Here is a 17,621-nt window from a genome sequence, read left to right as displayed (position 1 = left end):
CATTATCTCTTTTATTCTAGACAGCAAACAAATCTGCCCTTGGCCCCAGAGGAAGACATTATCTCTGTGTTCCAAGGATGTTTGCTATACAAAAATCCCTGAAGAGATAGTCCAGGAAAAAAGCTGTTAATGCCCTTGCCCAAAAGACATACAGAAATACAAGAGATCAATGGAGAATTGTCTCTCAACAAGTAGCTGCTTCAAAGCCTTTTTCAGATACCTCCACTATCTGTGTTCTCTCAGCATTGACACCTTTTTTTCCCATGTGAATTGAGATTTTTCCTGGTTCTTTGTATGCTTAGTAATTTTGATTGTATCCTGGATATTTTGACTGTTCTGTTTTCTTTTTCAAACTGTATCCAGCTTTATTAAAGATACTTTTCATAAACAGTCATGGTATTTCAGGCAGGACATGGGCAGACAATCGTTAACAGTATACAACAACTTTCAAACTCCCTTTTTCAGTGGGCTGCCAAAATCTGAAAGCCACTATAAAACCCAATGAAGTCTTCTTGTGATGCTCTGAACAGAGAAAGTTTAGAGTGAGGGTTGACATTTCACATTTAGCATGTTGTTTAACAACTTTTCACAAGCCAACCCTGACTTTCAGGAAATGGAAATGAAAATGGCAGAAGTATCAATCTGAAGGTCCACAACCTAAAAAAGGAACCGCTGCTCTTTTGAGGGACGCCACCTCAACGGTGACAATGCAAAGTCCAGATTGCCTGACATACTGGTAACCAATTTTGAGGGGTCAGGTTCCAACAGGTCTCTGGGTTTAAGGGAGTCAAGTCTAGGCTGAAGGTAGTGAGGGAGAGGAGGACATAAAAACTAAATTTAGTTTTTCCACACCACAAGGCATTTGTGCCAAGGTGGCTACTGTGTGTCAACATCAAGGAACCCCTCCTTCCTGGGAACCAAGAGGAAGTCTCTCACAACCAGACGGGAAAGATGTTCTTTATCCCATGTCAATCCAGCTTCGGAGACCTATTAGTGACATGTGCTCTTCCCCCCAAAAACAATAATGAAGTGTTCCGTATGCTAACAACATAGCTTAAAAAAAAAAAGTAAAACAGAATTCTGCATTTTTATAAAACTTGATAGAAAATGGTACTTCAAACTGTACAGTCAGCAGAAGCGCACAGTTATCAAGAAGGCACACACCTCACTTGGCATCTCCTGCACCCTCAGCTTTCTGTATCTGGTCTGTTTCGGCATCTCCATTTTCTGCAGGGTTATCCCCATCCTTGCCTGTATCAGCTTCCCCCTTTTTCCTTTTGGGTACTTTCTCTCCCTTCTTTGCAGGGGCCTTTTTAGGCTTGGGCTCTGGCTTTGGAGGAGCAGGTTTAGCAGATGACCTTGCAGATCTTCTCTGTGGTTCGTCCTTCACCTTGGTTTTATCTCCTTTAGCATCCCCTTCAGCCTTTCTCTTGGGCGTGGTGGCGACGGCGGCGGGACGTGGGCGCTGGACACGGGCACGCAGTGGCGCGCGGCTTTGGCCGGTCCAGGGGTCGCTCTCACCTCTTCTTCACGCTGCTCCGACTGTTCTGTTTTGAAACTCTGTGTATTGTTTAAATTCTATCGAGAATGTGGATATTTTGGTTTTAGCAGGCAATCAGCCTGGGTAGGTTCAGGCAGTAGTGTAATGGTGTGCATCTCAAGGGAACTAGGATTTTGGAAGGAAGGGGAAAGGTTTGGATTTGGCAATGGAGAGCAAGCAGGTCTCGAAGGATTTAAACCAAAACAAGACAAAACACCTACAACTTGAGAGTATTGCAAGGAAGCAAGGAGACGGCCAGGTTTTTGGTTAGAGTAAGAAGATAAAGGGAAAGGTTAGAAGAGTTGTTAAGGGCAACAGGGGATTTGACTCATGACAGCACAATGAAAGAGTCAGGATAGATTAAGAGAAGTGGGAAATTAGGCTAGATTAGAGCAAAGCATTATGGGGTTAAGAATCTATATGATGAGTTCAAAAAGAGACATGCACCACAGTGTTCACTGCAGCACTATTTACAATAGCCAGGACATGGAAGCAACCTAAGTGTCCATCGACAGAGGAATGGATGAAGAAGATGTGGCACATATATACAGTGGAATATTACTCAGCCATAAAAGAATGAAATTGTGTTATTTGTAGTGAGGTGGATGGACCTAGACTCTGTCATACAGAGTGAAGTAAGTCAGAAAGAGAAAAACAAATACCGTATGCTAACACATATATATATGGAATCTAAGAAAATGGTTCCGATGAACCCTAGAGGCAGGACAGGAATAAAGACGCAGACATAGAGAAAGGACTTGAGGACACGGGGAGGGGGAAGGGTAAGCTGGGACGAAGTGAGAGAGTGGCATGGACATATATACACTACCAAACGTAAAACAGATAGCTAGTGGGGAGCATCGCGTAGCACAGGGAAATCAGGTCGGTGCTTTGTGACCACCTAGAGGGGTGGGAGAGGGAGGGTGGGAGGGAGGGAGATGCAAGGGGGAGGGGATATGGGGATATAAGTATACATATAGCTGATTCACTTTGTTATGTTGTGGCTGGAAGGACTTGTGGAGCCATTCTTTAAATCCAGAACACTGAAAACCCTCGAAGCGTCCTTTATAGACTAAATCTTTGGTGTTGCTGCCACTGGACAGGCAATCTTCCAGGAGCATGGAAATCCTGCTGTGGGTGGGAAGTGTATAATGATGTATATATACCTACTGGGAAAACCCAAGAAAAACTACATCATTTTAGGTCTCTCCTCAAACTTCAACTTATCAGAGGGGCCTTATTTGAACATGTTAACTGAAGTAGTATTTTTTGTGGTCACTTTCCATCCTCTTACTATGCTTCCCCCACCTTCTTAGCACTTATCACCACCTGTCATATATTTATTTGTTTAGTATTTCTTCTCAGTAGAATGTAAAGATCTTGAGAACAGATTTTTTTTTTTTAACTGCTTATTTCCAGGACCCAGAATAGTGCCTGAATATTTACAGAATGAATGAATGGATAGATAAGAATATTAGACCCATTAAGTGAGTTCAGTATCATGGCCAATTACAAAATCAATAATCCTAAAATTAATAGTGTTCCTATATACCAGCAAAAGCCTTCAGAAGAATATTTTAAAAGATAATATTTATTAACAGCAACAAAAAATATAAAATATCCAGAAGTAAACTAAATGGAAACTAAATAATATGGAAATTTTACTGACAGAATTGAATGAATAGTGAAGTGTACCATATTGCTGGATGGAAAGACATAATATTGTAGTGATGAAAATTCCCCCCAAATTAACCTATAAATTTAACACAGTATCAATCAAAATCCCAGCAAAATTTTTAGGGGAGACAGAGGGGCAAAATTTGATTAAAAGATTTAAAATCTCATCAGGAAGAATAAAGGCTTTAGATAGTCAATTAAATTCTGAAGGAAGGCACTGATAAGGGACCTTGCTCTACCAGACACAAAACCAAAAAACACAGGAAGAGACAAATTTGTGGTATGTATCAAAGCCTTAAAAAAAAAAAAAAGGTGCATAGCCCAGGCATTCCACTTCTGGAAATTTTTCCAGTCAGTGTTTGCTAAGTAGAGGATGGTTCAATTAAACAAATACCTGTGGAATACATGGAGCTTTTAAGAATGATGGTGTAGAACTACATTAATTGCTATGGAAGGTGTTTACCATATATTTTTGTGTTAAAAAAACTGATTACAAAACAATACATCTGTTATCCTCATTTCTTATAAAATTGAAAAATAATAATTTATATATATATATATATATATATATATGTGAAGAAATAACCTGGATGGAAGGTTATACATGAAAATTTTAATGGTAGTTCCTTGGGAATAAGGATTACAAATGATTAAAGCTTTTTGTTGTTTTTTTGAATTTGTATACTGAAAAAATTAGGAAGTTTCCCCCCAAATAGGATGGCAGTTAAACTCTTCACTATTGCCACCTGGTGGCTACCACTGACAGATATCATTTCTTTTCTATCACCTTAAGAAACAACACACATCACATCATAACTATAAAGTTGTAAAGAAATCTGCAGTATCACCTAGTTCTAGCCATCATTTTATGGCTGAGAAAATAAAAGGCAAAAACGTTTAAGCCATTTGTCTAGAGTCACACTGTTAGTGAAACTTATTAATAGTAACAAACTCTTGTTAAGCCCTTTTGCTAAGTACTTTATATAGACTGTCTCGTTTTATTCTCATAGGAACATATGACGTAGTTCCTATTTTTACTCTCATCTATCCCTATTTAACCAATGAGGATCCTGAGGCTCACAGAAAATGACCCACCCGAGGCTGCACACTCGGGGTACAGCAGGCATTCTGAGGTCCACAACCCTTTCCTGAACCTCCGCGACGGTGCCACCTTAGTCTCTGAATTGCCCTTGCCCTTTCCATTATATCCCACTGCCTCTTCCTTCCGTGCTTTTGGTGAAAACTCTTAAATATGCCCAGTGTTATGTTCCTCCAGGTTGAAAAGAGAGCATAAACATTTATGGAGAGAAATATAAAGAAACGAAGTGGTTTTACCCCCAGCTCCTTTTAAGAATCTTGTCCAGATGGAAACAGACTTACTTTGAATTGTTCCAGTGTCCAGATCCGAAGGAATATTAGAGACTTGGGACCATGGATAGGCTTCCCTGGGTTCCCTGCTCCAGTTTTCCACATGCTATGTTCTCCCCTTAAGTTTTCATTGACCAGAGCTGAAGAGTTACCATCACTATATGCAGTTGTTCGTGTACTTCTTCCCCTCTCTCTTCTAGCCCTTGCCCAAATTCTCAGGGAGAATAGTCTCTAGCTCTGGATCTATCTTCATGCATCAAAAACAAATGGCATGGGCTTCCCTGGTGGCGCAGCGGTTGAGAGTCCGCCTGCCGATGCAGGGGACGCGGGTTCGTGCCCGGGTCTGGGAAGATCCCACATGCCGCGGAGCGGCTGGGCCCGTGAGCCATGGCCGCTGGGCCTGCGCGTCCGGAGCCTGTGCTCCGCAGCAGGAGAGGCCGCAGCAGTGAGAGGCCCACATACCGCAAAAAAAAAAGAAAAAAAAAAACAAAAAAAAAATGGCATAACTGCTAATAAGGGCAAAAATTGTACTAGGGATAAATCTTTTGAAAGTGAAATTAGAAATGGGAATAACTAGTGCGATTAGCCTCTGTAGCCCTTGAGAACCTAAAAAGTCTTTCAGAATTGTTCCCCAAATGAATACATGCCTTTGAACTATCATCTAGTTAAAGCTGACTTTTCTTAAGTACAAGTGTGCTTCAAAATAAATTAAATCTTTTAATTTGTACTAGTGCTGTAAAAGTGTTATTTTTCTAAGCTAGCGAAAAGAACATAGTTGTTAGACAGTCTCGAGTTAAAATTCACGTATAAGCTGTGGCTTGAGTAAATTATTAAATTTAACTTAAATTGCAATTTTTTCTTACCTCTAAAATTAAGGATAATAATATCACCAAAGGTGGTGGAGAGGATTCAATGAGATGACACATGAAAATGACATACAGGCCTCTAGCAGATACACACTTCCTTCCCTTCTCCCTGTGTTATGTACTTATCTCATCCAAACGTCCTTCATACACCAGGGCTAGGGTTTCTTTGAAGGAATCAGTTCTGCCTCAGCCTGGCTGAGGTGTTTGAGGCTCTTTCCTTTTTTTCTTTCACATCCCATCTTCAGTCTGTCAGTAAGTCCTGTGGGCATCACTTTCAGGATAGATGCTCAATCCGACTTTTTTTTTTTTTAACCCCTCCACAGCTACCATGCCTGTCCAAGCCACCATCACCTCTCATCTGACTGGTGCAGTAACTTCCTAACTGGACTCCCTACTTCCTTTCTTGCTCCCTACCATCTATTCTGCACATGCAGCCAAATTATTTGTTCACAAATTACGTCACTTCTCTATTCAAAACCTTCCACGAGGTCCCCATCACTCTTAGACTAAAAATCTAAAGTCTTCACCAAAGACTACTAAACCTCTGTGACCGGAACCCTGCCTACCATTCTCGCACCTCTCTCCTATCTTGCTCTGCTGCAGCTGCACTGGCCTCCTTACTTTTTAAAAAACAACTGAAGTAGAATTGACTTACAATATTATATTAGTTTCAGGGGGCCTCCTTGCTATTATTCTTTGCTGCTGCCAACCATATACCTGCCTCAGGACCTGTATATCTGTTGTTCTCTCTGCCTGGAATGCTCCTCCTAGATCTTTAATGCCTTGCCTTTTCATTGCCTACCTCAGAGAGGCTGAACCTAGGCACCCCATTTAAACAGATACTCTTCCAAAACTCTCTCTCCTTAAGCTTCTTTATTTTTTCTCGTAGCGTCTACCAACTACCTTGGCATTGAAAAATACATACATACATATATATTTCTCCGTCTTCTCACTTGAAATGTAAGTTCTGTGGAGATGGAGACTGTGTTTTATTCTCTTTGTATCACTAGCATCTAGAACAGAGCCTGGCATGTGCCAGGCATTCCAAACTATTTGTTAAAAAAATATATTTGTGGAATGAATAAAAGAACGTTTAGCTTCCTGCCATCAAGTCAGCAAACTTGCCTCCTTCTATAGCCATCCTTGCCCCTCTTCCTCCTTTAAGTTCAAGAGATGTTTTTCTTCTTGTCTGAGGTTAATGTCTCACCTATGCTGCCTCCTCAATGACCTTGACTTAGCCTTTACATTCACCTCTCCCGCCTGCAGAATTCTCTTTCTAGCAGGCACAAGTCTCTCCCATCTTAAATAAAAATCAAGGGCTTCCCTGGTGGCGCAGTGGTTGAGAGTCCGCCTGCCGATGCAGGGCACACGGGTTCGTGCCCCAGTCCGGGAGGATCCCACATGCCACGGAGCGGCTGGGCCCGTGAGCCATGGCCGCTGAGCCTGCGCATCCGGAACCTGTGCTCCGCAACAGGAGAGGCCACAGCAGTGAGAGGCCCGCGTACCGCAAAAAAAACAACAACAAAAAAAAAAACAAAAGAAAATCCTCTGTCTGCATCTCTTGTCACCTGCCAATCTCTCCTGCTCTTCACAGCCAAACTTCTTGAAATACTTCTTTATCCTCTTTGCATTCCTCACCTCTCCATCCATTCTGGTTTCTCTAAAACTCCTTAGAAACAGCTCACTCCTGCTTTAATAGTTCTCTTCCCTGAGCTTTTCCAGGACATTACTCTCCTCATGCTTTCTCCTACTTCCCTGACTGCTACTCTTCCTGTCCCTCCCTAAAATTCTGTGTATCTGAGTTCAGATCAGGGTTCTCCTTATTCTGCAGATTCTCCCTTGGCAATCTTACCCATGCCCATGGTTTCGGTTACCACCCAAATCTGTATGCCCAGCCCTCATCTCCATCTACTAGGCTCACAATTTATATGACCTACTGCCTACTTGATCCCCACCTGGATTTCCACAAGCACGTCAACATAGAGATGTCATCTTCCCTCTCCTAACTTGTCTCTCCTCCGGTGTTACTTATTTTAGTGAAGGGCACAATCATCCACCAGTTGTTCGCGGAAGCTACCCTTGGTTTCTCTTCTCCTTCAAAGCCCCTCACCCCCATCCAGCCAATCAGTAGGGTCCCGTTAATTCTGCTATATTGGGTCAAACTGTTGCCCCACCCCTACCCCCTGAAAGATATATCCAGGTCCTAACTCCTGGCGCCTTTGAATGTGACCTTATTTGGAAACAGGATCTTTGCAGGTATGATTATTAAGTTAAGGATCTCGAGATGAGAGCATCCTGGATTTCGGATGGGCCCTAAGCCCAGTGTCTGGTGTCCTTATGAGAGAAGGGAGAGGAAGAGGGAGAGGCAGATTTGATACGCAGGCACAGGGGAGGGGGCCATGGGAAGACCCCTGTGAAGATGGAGGGAGGCTCTGGAGCTACGCTGCTACAGGAACAACAAGGATTGCCAACCCTGCGGACGCCGTGATTTCAGACTTCTGGCCTCCAAAACTGTGAAAGAATGAATTTCTGTTGTTTTATTCCCCAAGTTCGTACTAATTTGTTATGGTAGTCCTAGGAAACGAATACATCTATCTTCTAAATATCTTGAAATCCGTCCACATTTTTCCATCATCATTCTCCCCATCTAGTTCAGACCCTGATTACAACAGTCTTCTGCCTCGTCTCCCTGCTGCTAGTCTCAGCCGATCTTTCTAAAATGCATGGAATTTACGTCACTACTGACAATCTGTGAGTGTTGCCAGTGACTCCTGGATTAAGTCTAAATGCCTGGTCCAGGACTTAAGAGTTTGGCTTCTGCTTACTTGGGTAGCCTTATTTCTCATCTCTCTTCACCCTCACCCTTAATTCTATGCTCCAGACTTAGTAATAATTTCTTCCTTTTTATTTTTTGCCTACGCCGCACGGCATGTGGGATCTCACTTCCCCGACCAGGGATGGAACCCATGCCCCCTGCAGTGGAAGCGCGGAGTCTTACTCACTGGACGGCCAGGGAAGTCCCGTAGTAATCATTTCTGATATTTATGGGATACCTACTATGTGCCAGAAGACACTATTCTAAGAGCTAGATCTCACAACGACCCTATAACATAGGAAACAGGCCCCTTTCAATGTCTCTGCCTCTGGGACACTGCTCGTGCTCTTCTTGCCTGAAGTGCCCTCACTCTGTCTTCCCTTGCTCTCTGTCTCCTCCTCCTAATTCACACCACAATGTAGGTCTCAGCTTATACAGCACTTCCTCCAGGAAGCAGTCCTTGATATTCCTAATCTGGGTTACGTGTCCCACCCCTACCGTCCGTATTCCTATCACACCCTGTACTTCCCCATCATGATATAAAACATTATAACTGTCTATTTACTGGTGTCTTAGTCTGTTCAGGCTGCTATAACAAAACATCACAGGCTGGGTAACTCAAAAACAACAGAAATTTATGTCTAACAATTCTGGAGGCTGAAAGTCTAACATCAGGGTGCCAGCATGGTCAGGTGAGGACCCTCTTTCGGGCTGCAGACTTCCCACTGTGTCCTCACATGGTGGTAGGGGTAAGCAAGCTCTCTCTGGGGCCTCTTTTATAAGGGCACCAATCCCATTCATAAGTGCTCTGCCCTCACGCATGACCCAGTCACCTCCCAAATGTCTCACTTCCCCGTACCATCACCCTGGGGGCTAGGATTTCAACATAAGCATTTTGGGGGAACACAAACATTCAGACCATCCAATAGGCCTACAGCTCACACTGTATTTTGTTTCCTGCAGAAAGTGGCCGCTCCTTTCTCTTGCCATTGCAACCCCATCCCCAGAATCTAGCACAGTGCCTGGCACAAAAGAGATACTCAACATACTTGAGTAAATCAAAGAACCTTGGGGCTTCCCTGGTGGCGCAGTGGTTGAGAGTCCGTCTGCCAATGCAGGGGACACGGGTTCGTGCCCCAGTGCGGGAAGATCCCACATGCCGCGGAGCGGCTGGGCCCGTGAGCCATGGCCGCTGAGCCTGCGCGTCCAGAGCCTGTGCTCCGCAACGGGAGAGGCCACAAGAGAGGCCCGCATACCACAAAAAAAAAAAAAAAAAAAAAGAACCTTGAATAAAGGCTGTTAGTACCATATGTCTCTACTGACATAGAGTAGGAAAAAATGCACCCCTAGACCTAGATGCCAACTGTCCCCTCCCTCAGAATTCTGATGCCTCCTAAGCCTTTGCTTGGGCCCATTCTGAAACATCTTTTCATAAGAATTTCCTGAGACACCCAAGGCCAGTTACTTCTCACTTTCCCATCACACTCAGCACTTCGTCAAATACAAGGCTCTCCAGGAAGCTATCCTCTCCCATTCCGCTCTGCAATCCTCCCAAACCCTTCCTCTTCTGGCTCTGTCCTCTGCCCTGTGTCCTCTGGAACTCCTGCCTATTCAAAACAAACTCACCTATAGTCTCATCCTTATAACAAAATACTCCTCCCACCTCCTGGCCTTAAGCAGAAACCTGGTTTCCCTTTAGGAAACGACTCTTTCTACTACCATCTGCGGTGGAGGTTGTTAATCTGTCTCAACCTCGTGGAGAAGCCTCTCCTTTCAGAATTATAGTTTTCAACCATCTACCTCTCTCCTCCTGCTGTTTACTGCCATCTGCTAACTTCCTAGTTCTTCTTTTCTCTAGTTTATGGTCTTTATCTCCACGTGAGTCCCACCGTCATCTGGGATCATTCGCTTGTCCATTTGGACAGCCCTATCTTCTGTGTCCTTGAACCCTCTCAATCTGATGACCTTTAACACACTACACTTGATCTACTCCGTGACTGCACTTAGGTTTGTCGCCAGGAACGGCTCTACCTCCTAAATCCTGGATTTCAGTATCTTCCATTCCTTTAGCATATTAATTTTCTTACGAAGTCCCGTCCTGCCATTTCATTTCTTAATCAGCCTAGATGCGTGGCTCAGCTTTTCATGGTCCAGCTTTTCACAAACGTCCTCACTACCTTGTACCCTTGTTTACCTGGCTCAGATGCAGCCTGGGAACACTATAAGCATTTACTTTTCATCCCTATACCCAGGCTTCTGAGTACTTGTCTGGGCTAGGACTCTTTTGGTTGGTTGTGATGAAAACCAATGCAAGATAGTTTAGAGAAAAGGAGAGTTTAATGGAGCTACCAGAGGAGCTCATGTGTCAAGAGTACAACTGGGGCTCCAAGACAGCTGGAACTAGAGACGCCTGCTGCTGGGACTCACTCTGTCTTTTCTGCTTCTCTCAATGTACTGGTTTTCTCCACACGACAAGAAATAGTCTCAAGCATCCTATCCTATGGTTCCTAGAAAGTTACTGTTTCCTCTTATTATAGTTCAGAAAATCCCAAGGGAGGGCTCTGACCTAGCTTAGACCAGGTGTTCGCTCACGGACCAATCACTTATAACTAGACAAGGCACTTGAGTCAGTAGCTTCCATTAGAACTAGATGACAGAATCAAGGAAGGAACAGTTTTCCCACGAGGAGAGAGTAGCAGACACACAGAATAATCGATGGCTGCCTCAGAACTCCTAGAGATTGATGAATTGATGCCACTGTAAGCTTATAACAGCAACTTTAGAAGGACTCTCAGAACTGTCCAGAAAGTCTACTTGTCCTTAAGGACTCTGTTGAATCTCCCTCAGCTCTTACAGTTCCTCAAAATAGAACTTTGAGTGCTTCCGTAATCATACTGGATGAATCTTTCAGAGCCCTGTCATGTACTACATCTGGCCCTTGAGGTTTTAACTCAGTTATCAAATTTGACCATTTCTAAGCAATGGCTATTGCATAACAGAAGAATTAGGCTTGTCTAAAAGGATTTGAAAACAATAGTAAAAGTGCTTATTTTGAAAAGATCCTATGACCATGTATTGCTTGAAAATTTTCACTGGACCTAACCAATGGCCTCTGAATTTCTCTCACAACTACGATATTCAAAACGAAAAAAACAAGTGATACCTCTACCTTGCAGAATACAGAAACACCATGTATGCTGCTGATATTACTACTTAGCAAGAGCTGAGTTTCCTCTAGGTTATATAATCCACAGCTCATGGCATACAGTAACTGCAAGTAGGAATGGGGTCTTATCAATCAAATGCCTGGTTTAGAGCAGTACCTACACTATTGATTTAATCTCGGTCCATGGTATGCCTGGCTTTTTGGCAAATGCTAAAAAGCATTAGCTTTTTCTTTTATAATTTACCTAATTTCTAACCTCCCATGAACTGTTAGAGTTCACAGGTGCTAAGCTCTAGTAGTAAGGTTCCTATAGCCCCAAGTGCAAGTTGAAGTGACAAGTAATCTCTTTTGAGCACCTTCTGGTTTCTTCTTCTGGCTCACTGAGCCATCTTTTAACCTATGACTGGTTTAAAGTGGATTGGTCATCCTGTATGATGACCTTTCTCATGGTAAGTTAATACATTTAAGTTGGCAGTCTAATTTATTCAGCGGTTTACGTAAACTGATCCCTCAGAGCTTTATTACCAGTGGATAAACTTTTAAAACAGAGTTCCTAAACCTGTGTTTAGCTGCCAATCAGGCCCAACCCTGCTGTCAACCATTATATGCCACTACTTAAGCAATCCACTAGCTGGTCATATGCAAACTCATAACCACTACAGGTCATATGGGAATAAATTTATTTATTTTTTGGTCTGTCTTTTGCAGGTTGATTTTGATGGTGAAAATCGTCCAACTTTTGCTAATCAAGTTAGGGGCATATATAATGTCTTCACAATTATTGCATTTCCAGGTGAGATAAAATTCATCCACTTAGTAAAGACTCAGTGAGCATTTCCTTTGTGCACGGCTTTATGGCTGGGGTAGTGAGGGACATAACAAAGTAAAATCCATGGTCCCAGGTCCCAATCCAGTTTGGGGGAAACTGGAAAACAGTTTGGAAACATTGTTATTTATTTTATAAATAAAAATGTCAAATAATCAAGAACGAAATAAGTTTGAGCCGACACAAATATCAGATGTTCTGATATGAGCAGAAAGGACAGTAAAGCTGAATTTCCAGGAGGGGAGCATCACTGTGGGTTAAAATGACCAGGGATGCATCACAGAGAAAGTGGGAAATGTGCTGTGCTTGGAAAGGAATAGGAATTGCATGGCGAATTCCATGCCAGAAGAATGGAACAAGGAAAAGCTTCAGTTTTAAAGCTTGGTGTGTGAGTCAGTTTGGCTGGGAGTTTTGACCAGGGCAGTTGTGGAAAATCAGATTGCAAAGGTAAGAGGAAGCTAGCCTATGCCTGCTGTCAATAACAGATGTTGTGTGCAACTATAAAGAATCATCTTATGTTGGATGAATTTCTTTCTTCATCTTCGATGTCCCTGCCGTATCAAAAGTGCCCATTCTAATGCTTAGACCCACAAGCCTGGAACATGGTGGAATACAGTATCATGGCAACAATTCACTATTTGTAATGTTGGTGAGGAATGTTGTATAAAGCTCACATGGCTCCAGATGTATTGAAGTGTTCAACGGATGCTCCCTTTGGAATCTCAGCAGCATTCTCAAGCAGGTTAATCATGGAACTACTTATTGGTAGATATTGGTAGCTTATTGGTAGATATATTCACTCACGCAACCATTTATTGAGTACCAACTAGGTACCAGGCATTTAGTCTACACTTTGAGGGATTTAAAGATGAATAAACAGGATTTCTGCCCCTAAAGAGCTTGTAATAGTATAAAAATAAGATAGACACTCAAAAAACTTTAAGTTAATACTACATATAAAGATGAATAGGGGGCTTCCCTGGTGGCGCAGTGGTTGAGAGTCCGCCTGCCAATGCAGGGGACGCGGGTTCGTGCCCCGGTCCGGGAAGATCCCACATGCCGCGGAGCGGCTGCGCCTGTGAGCCATGGCCGCTGAGCCTGCGCGTCCAGAGCCTGTGCTCCGCGACGGGAGAGGCCACAGCGGGGAGAGGCCCGCGTACAGCAAAAAAAAAAAAAAAAAAAAAGATGAATAGAAGAAAGATGGAATGTGCTATGAAAGATCAGAGAAGTAAGCAATTCAACTCAGCTGAGAAAAACCTGAAAGAATGGGCAGAATTTGCTCAGTCGGTGATGGAGGAAAGAACATTTCAGCAAGAGTGAGAAGTATGAAAGAAGACTTGGCGTGGGAAAGCATTAGGCATGTTTGCAGAACCGTGAATAACCTAGTTGTTAACTTGTTTGTTCACAGGTTAATGGACAGCAGATTTCCAGTTTTTTAATTATGATGGGCTGACACCTGGGAAAGACACTGTACAGCAACGCAAGTGGCCCTTTCTTTTTTCTTTCAAAGGTAATATTTTCAGTAAGCCGCCAGTGTGGTCCTCTTGACCACACAAAAAGCTAACCCTGAGATTTTCATGAGCAACAATGAAAGAGCACAAAAGGCACAATATTAATGTAGATTCATGTCAGACTCTTTTAGTCAGAAAGGATCATTTAAATGTTTAAAAAATAGAAGTCCCAAGGCTTCCTGATAATTTCTTCTTATAACAGGAGAAAGCTCAAAGTTGTTTTCTCCAGAGCATCGCTAGGGGGATATTACTCAACACTAAAAGGGAATTAACCACCGATACATGCAACAACACAGATGATTCACAAAACAGTTATGCTGAGTGAAAGAACCAGATGAAAAAAGTAAATACTGTATGATGATCTCTTTTATATAAAGGTCTAGAAAATGCAAACTAATTTATAGATAAAGAAAGCTGAGGCTGGGGGCTGAGAAGGGTAGCAGGGAAGGATGACAGAAGGCCCTGAGAAAACCTTCTGGGGTCATGGATATATGTTTATTACTTTGTGGTGATGATTTCATGGGTGTGTACATATGTCAGTTGTACATTTTAAATATGAGTATTGGTGGCGCAGTGGTTGAGAGTCCACCTGCCGATGCAGGGGACACGGGTTCGTGCCCCGGTCCGGGAGGATCCCACATGCCGCGGAGCGGCTGGGACCGTGAGCCATGGCTGCTGAGCCTGCGCGTCCGGAGCCTGTGCTCCGCAACGGGAGAGGCCACAGCAGTGAGAAGCCCGCGTACTGCAAAAAAAAAAAAAAAAAAAAAAGTTTACTGTTTACTGTATGTAAACTATACCTCAATAAAACTGTTTTTAAAAGACCACTTCCATTTGAGGACCACCAGCTTCATCTTTATACCATTTTATGTCAAATCTGAGTAAAAGATTAGTGTAACATTTTAATGAGATCTGTGTGTGTGTTTTAATTTCTGAACCAGATAAGATAATCATGACAAAAAAGACAAAAGCACTTACATGATTAGGTATAAACTATCATAGTTAAATGATGAAGTAAGATGGTCTCTACGATATTTTATTTCTATAGACTGAAATTGCTCAACTTTATTAGGGAATAAATACTAAGGAATATTTAAATTCAGAATATAAGTAGATAATGGAATAAACAGTCCTGTTACTACCTCATGCAATAATGTAAAAACAGACCATTCATTGACAGAGAAAATTTAACTTTAATCAACTTCTCCACTTAGAGGTAGAAACAACATTGCCATCTAGTTGTTGGATACTGAGTATATTGTTGAAATATTCTTGACAGTGTTCAATTTCTCTTGTATGTAGCTACTCAAAGAACATACAGAAGGCCCCAACCAATTAAATTACCTTCCTAAGAGTGTGACTGTGACTGCCACAGTGTGGTTACACTGCCACCGTAAGTACAGGGCAGGTGGCCGTGTATTCTCTGACTCCTTCATGCTCGAGGCTCTTCTGTGTGACACACACACACACCCCAAGCAAAACAAACAACTTGATCCCTGCCCTGAGATTAGTCTAGTCAGGGACACCAACAACTAGGCGTTCCAATACGATGCAGTGGGCGCCATGAGAGCAGAAGTACAGGCATAGCCTGTCCCACCTTGCTTCGCTCTATTGCTCTCTGCAGAAATTATGTTTACAAATTGAAGGCTTGTGGCAACCCTACGTCGAGCGAGCTAGTCTGTCGGCACCATTTTCTCGACAGCATTTGCTCATTTCATGTCTGTGTCACATTTTGGCAATTCTCCCAATATTTCAAACTTTTTCGTTATTATTATATTTGTTATGCTGACATGTGATCCGTGATCTTTGACGTTACTATTGCAAAAAGATTATGACTTGCTGAAGGCTCAGATAATGGTTAGCATATTTTAGCTATATTTTAAAATTAAGATATATATTGTTTTTTTAGACATAATGCTATTTATTGTACACTTAATAGACTTCAGTATAGTGTAAACATAACTATTACACGCACTGGGAAGCCAAAAAGTTTGTGTGGCTTGCTTTATTGTGATACTTGCTTTACTGTGATACTTCACTGCGGTGGTCTGGAAGCGGCCTGCAGTAGCTCGGAGGCGTGCCCGTGCAGAAACTGTGTCAGCTCCGAAGAGCACCAGGGGGCAGTTGGGGGTTCAGGGGCCACAGGTGGGAAGAAGTTTATCTAAAATGAAAGCAATGAGTAAGAGAAGAAAAGTGATGAAATACTGAGGTTTAGAGAGGTCAGGGAGATGAGACTCCGCAGTGGCCTGTGAACTATTTTATTCCAGAAGCAACAGGAAGCTGTTGAAGGATTCTAAGCCAAGGAATTAGATTTGTAATTTAGAAATAATATTCTGGCTGCAGTATGGAGAACAGATTAGTCTAGGCAAGATGTGATGCTACTAACGAATGAAGAAAACTAACGATGAAGACAGACGTGCACACAGAATGGAAGGGTGATGAGCAGAGAAAACTGAGAAGCCTTCTCACTCGACCTCAAGCTGGCAGAACTCACTGCTGCTCCCTCGGGCTCCCACTCTTTCTCACCTATGCATCTATCAAGGCACCCCTCATTTGTCACTGAACATATTTATCTTTGTTTCTCCTTCTACTAAGCTGTAAGGATCTTTCAGGCAAGAATCACGTCATATTCATCACTGAATTCCCAGAACCTAGCACAGAGCCTGGCAGATAAGTCTTCAGTAAGACTTTGATATGAGTCCATGCTTTTTCCACTCTATCATACTCCCTCCAAAAGACTGGTGAATGAAATCTTTCTCAAAAGCAGGAAAAAAGGGATTACATCTCATGTAAAGCACAGATAATGACCCTTATACTAAAGAGGGTGCAGTCCATAGAGAAAGTCCTTGGGTTCTGTCCTCTGGGATGTCTGCTGCATGCCTACCAGAGTGTGGCAAATCCACGGCTGCTTGTTTTAAACCATAAGGAAGTCCAGCAGAGACCAGGCCAAATACTACCACGCGCAGCCTTCTGCACAGTAGCCCCCACAAGGATCCAGCAATAACCACCCCACCATGGATCTAGACACACTCCTACAGAGACAAGGCTCAACACTGCTGGGGCCCTCGGTTAACCAGGGTCAAAGCAACTAGACAGAAAGCTGAGAAACTATAGTTCCATCCAAATAGTTGTCATTCCTGGTCCCTGCTCAGAAGGCAGACTCCTCAGCCATCAATCAGCTTCCTCTCACTTCTTGTCTCCGGCTCCAAACTGCTGTGTACCTGACAGCACACCCTCTTGACCCCTCATCTCTACTTTTCCCACAAAAATCCTCCCTTAGCCCCTTCCAGTGTGGGCCTTGGCCACCTATTCCACTATAAACAAACTCACCGATACATGTACAGCTTTTCTGATGAATGTCCTTGACTCCTTTCTCAAAGATACTACTTCCTTTGCAGTTTCCTCAAACTGCATGTACCACGAGGCTCAGAATTGGTATTACCCTTTTTTGTCCTGTAGCCTCGTCTAAAGCACTTCACTCTCCTGTAAAAACTTTCATTCCTCTGAGGTTTATTCCATCCGATTTTGTCACCCTTTACCTTGCTTTGTCCCTAACAGCCATTTATCTCCAGATCATTCTCCACAGTAACATTATACCTGGATCATTTTATTCCTTTAAACCCCAATTCATTTCATCACTTCCTAGGCGATTTCAATATTCGTGTGGATGGTCTGTTAAACACCCAAGCCTCGCAGTTCCAGGGCCACTGCCACACTCTCTGCTTTATTATGGAGTAGTTCTGAGCGATTTCAATACCCTTATCCTTCCATCCACAGACAGCATCCTCAGTATGCCTGATGCCACAATCGCATCAAGACCTTCATTCCTAACAAAAAAAAAAGACCTTCATTCCT

At 42.9% G+C, this 17,621-nt stretch overlaps 1 protein-coding gene across 1 annotated transcript; it reads right to left on the bottom strand.

Moving 5' to 3' along the window:
- Positions 1-334: 334 nt before the first annotated feature.
- Positions 335-9,800, bottom strand: LOC117199533 (non-histone chromosomal protein HMG-17-like). The gene is made up of 2 exons (XM_033419323.2): positions 9,739-9,800; positions 335-1,523 (listed from the first exon to the last, which is right to left on the bottom strand). Exons 1-2 carry the CDS (start codon positions 9,798-9,800, stop codon positions 1,166-1,168), a joined length of 420 nt encoding a protein of 139 aa, XP_033275214.1. The 3' UTR covers positions 335-1,165.
- Between the last annotated feature and the right edge of the window lie 7,821 nt (positions 9,801-17,621).

This window comes from Orcinus orca, chromosome 4 (assembly GCF_937001465.1).
Source record: "Orcinus orca chromosome 4, mOrcOrc1.1, whole genome shotgun sequence".
In the NCBI taxonomy this organism is placed as follows: Eukaryota; Metazoa; Chordata; class Mammalia; order Artiodactyla; family Delphinidae; genus Orcinus; species Orcinus orca.
This window is presented reverse-complemented; position numbering and strand designations above follow the sequence as displayed.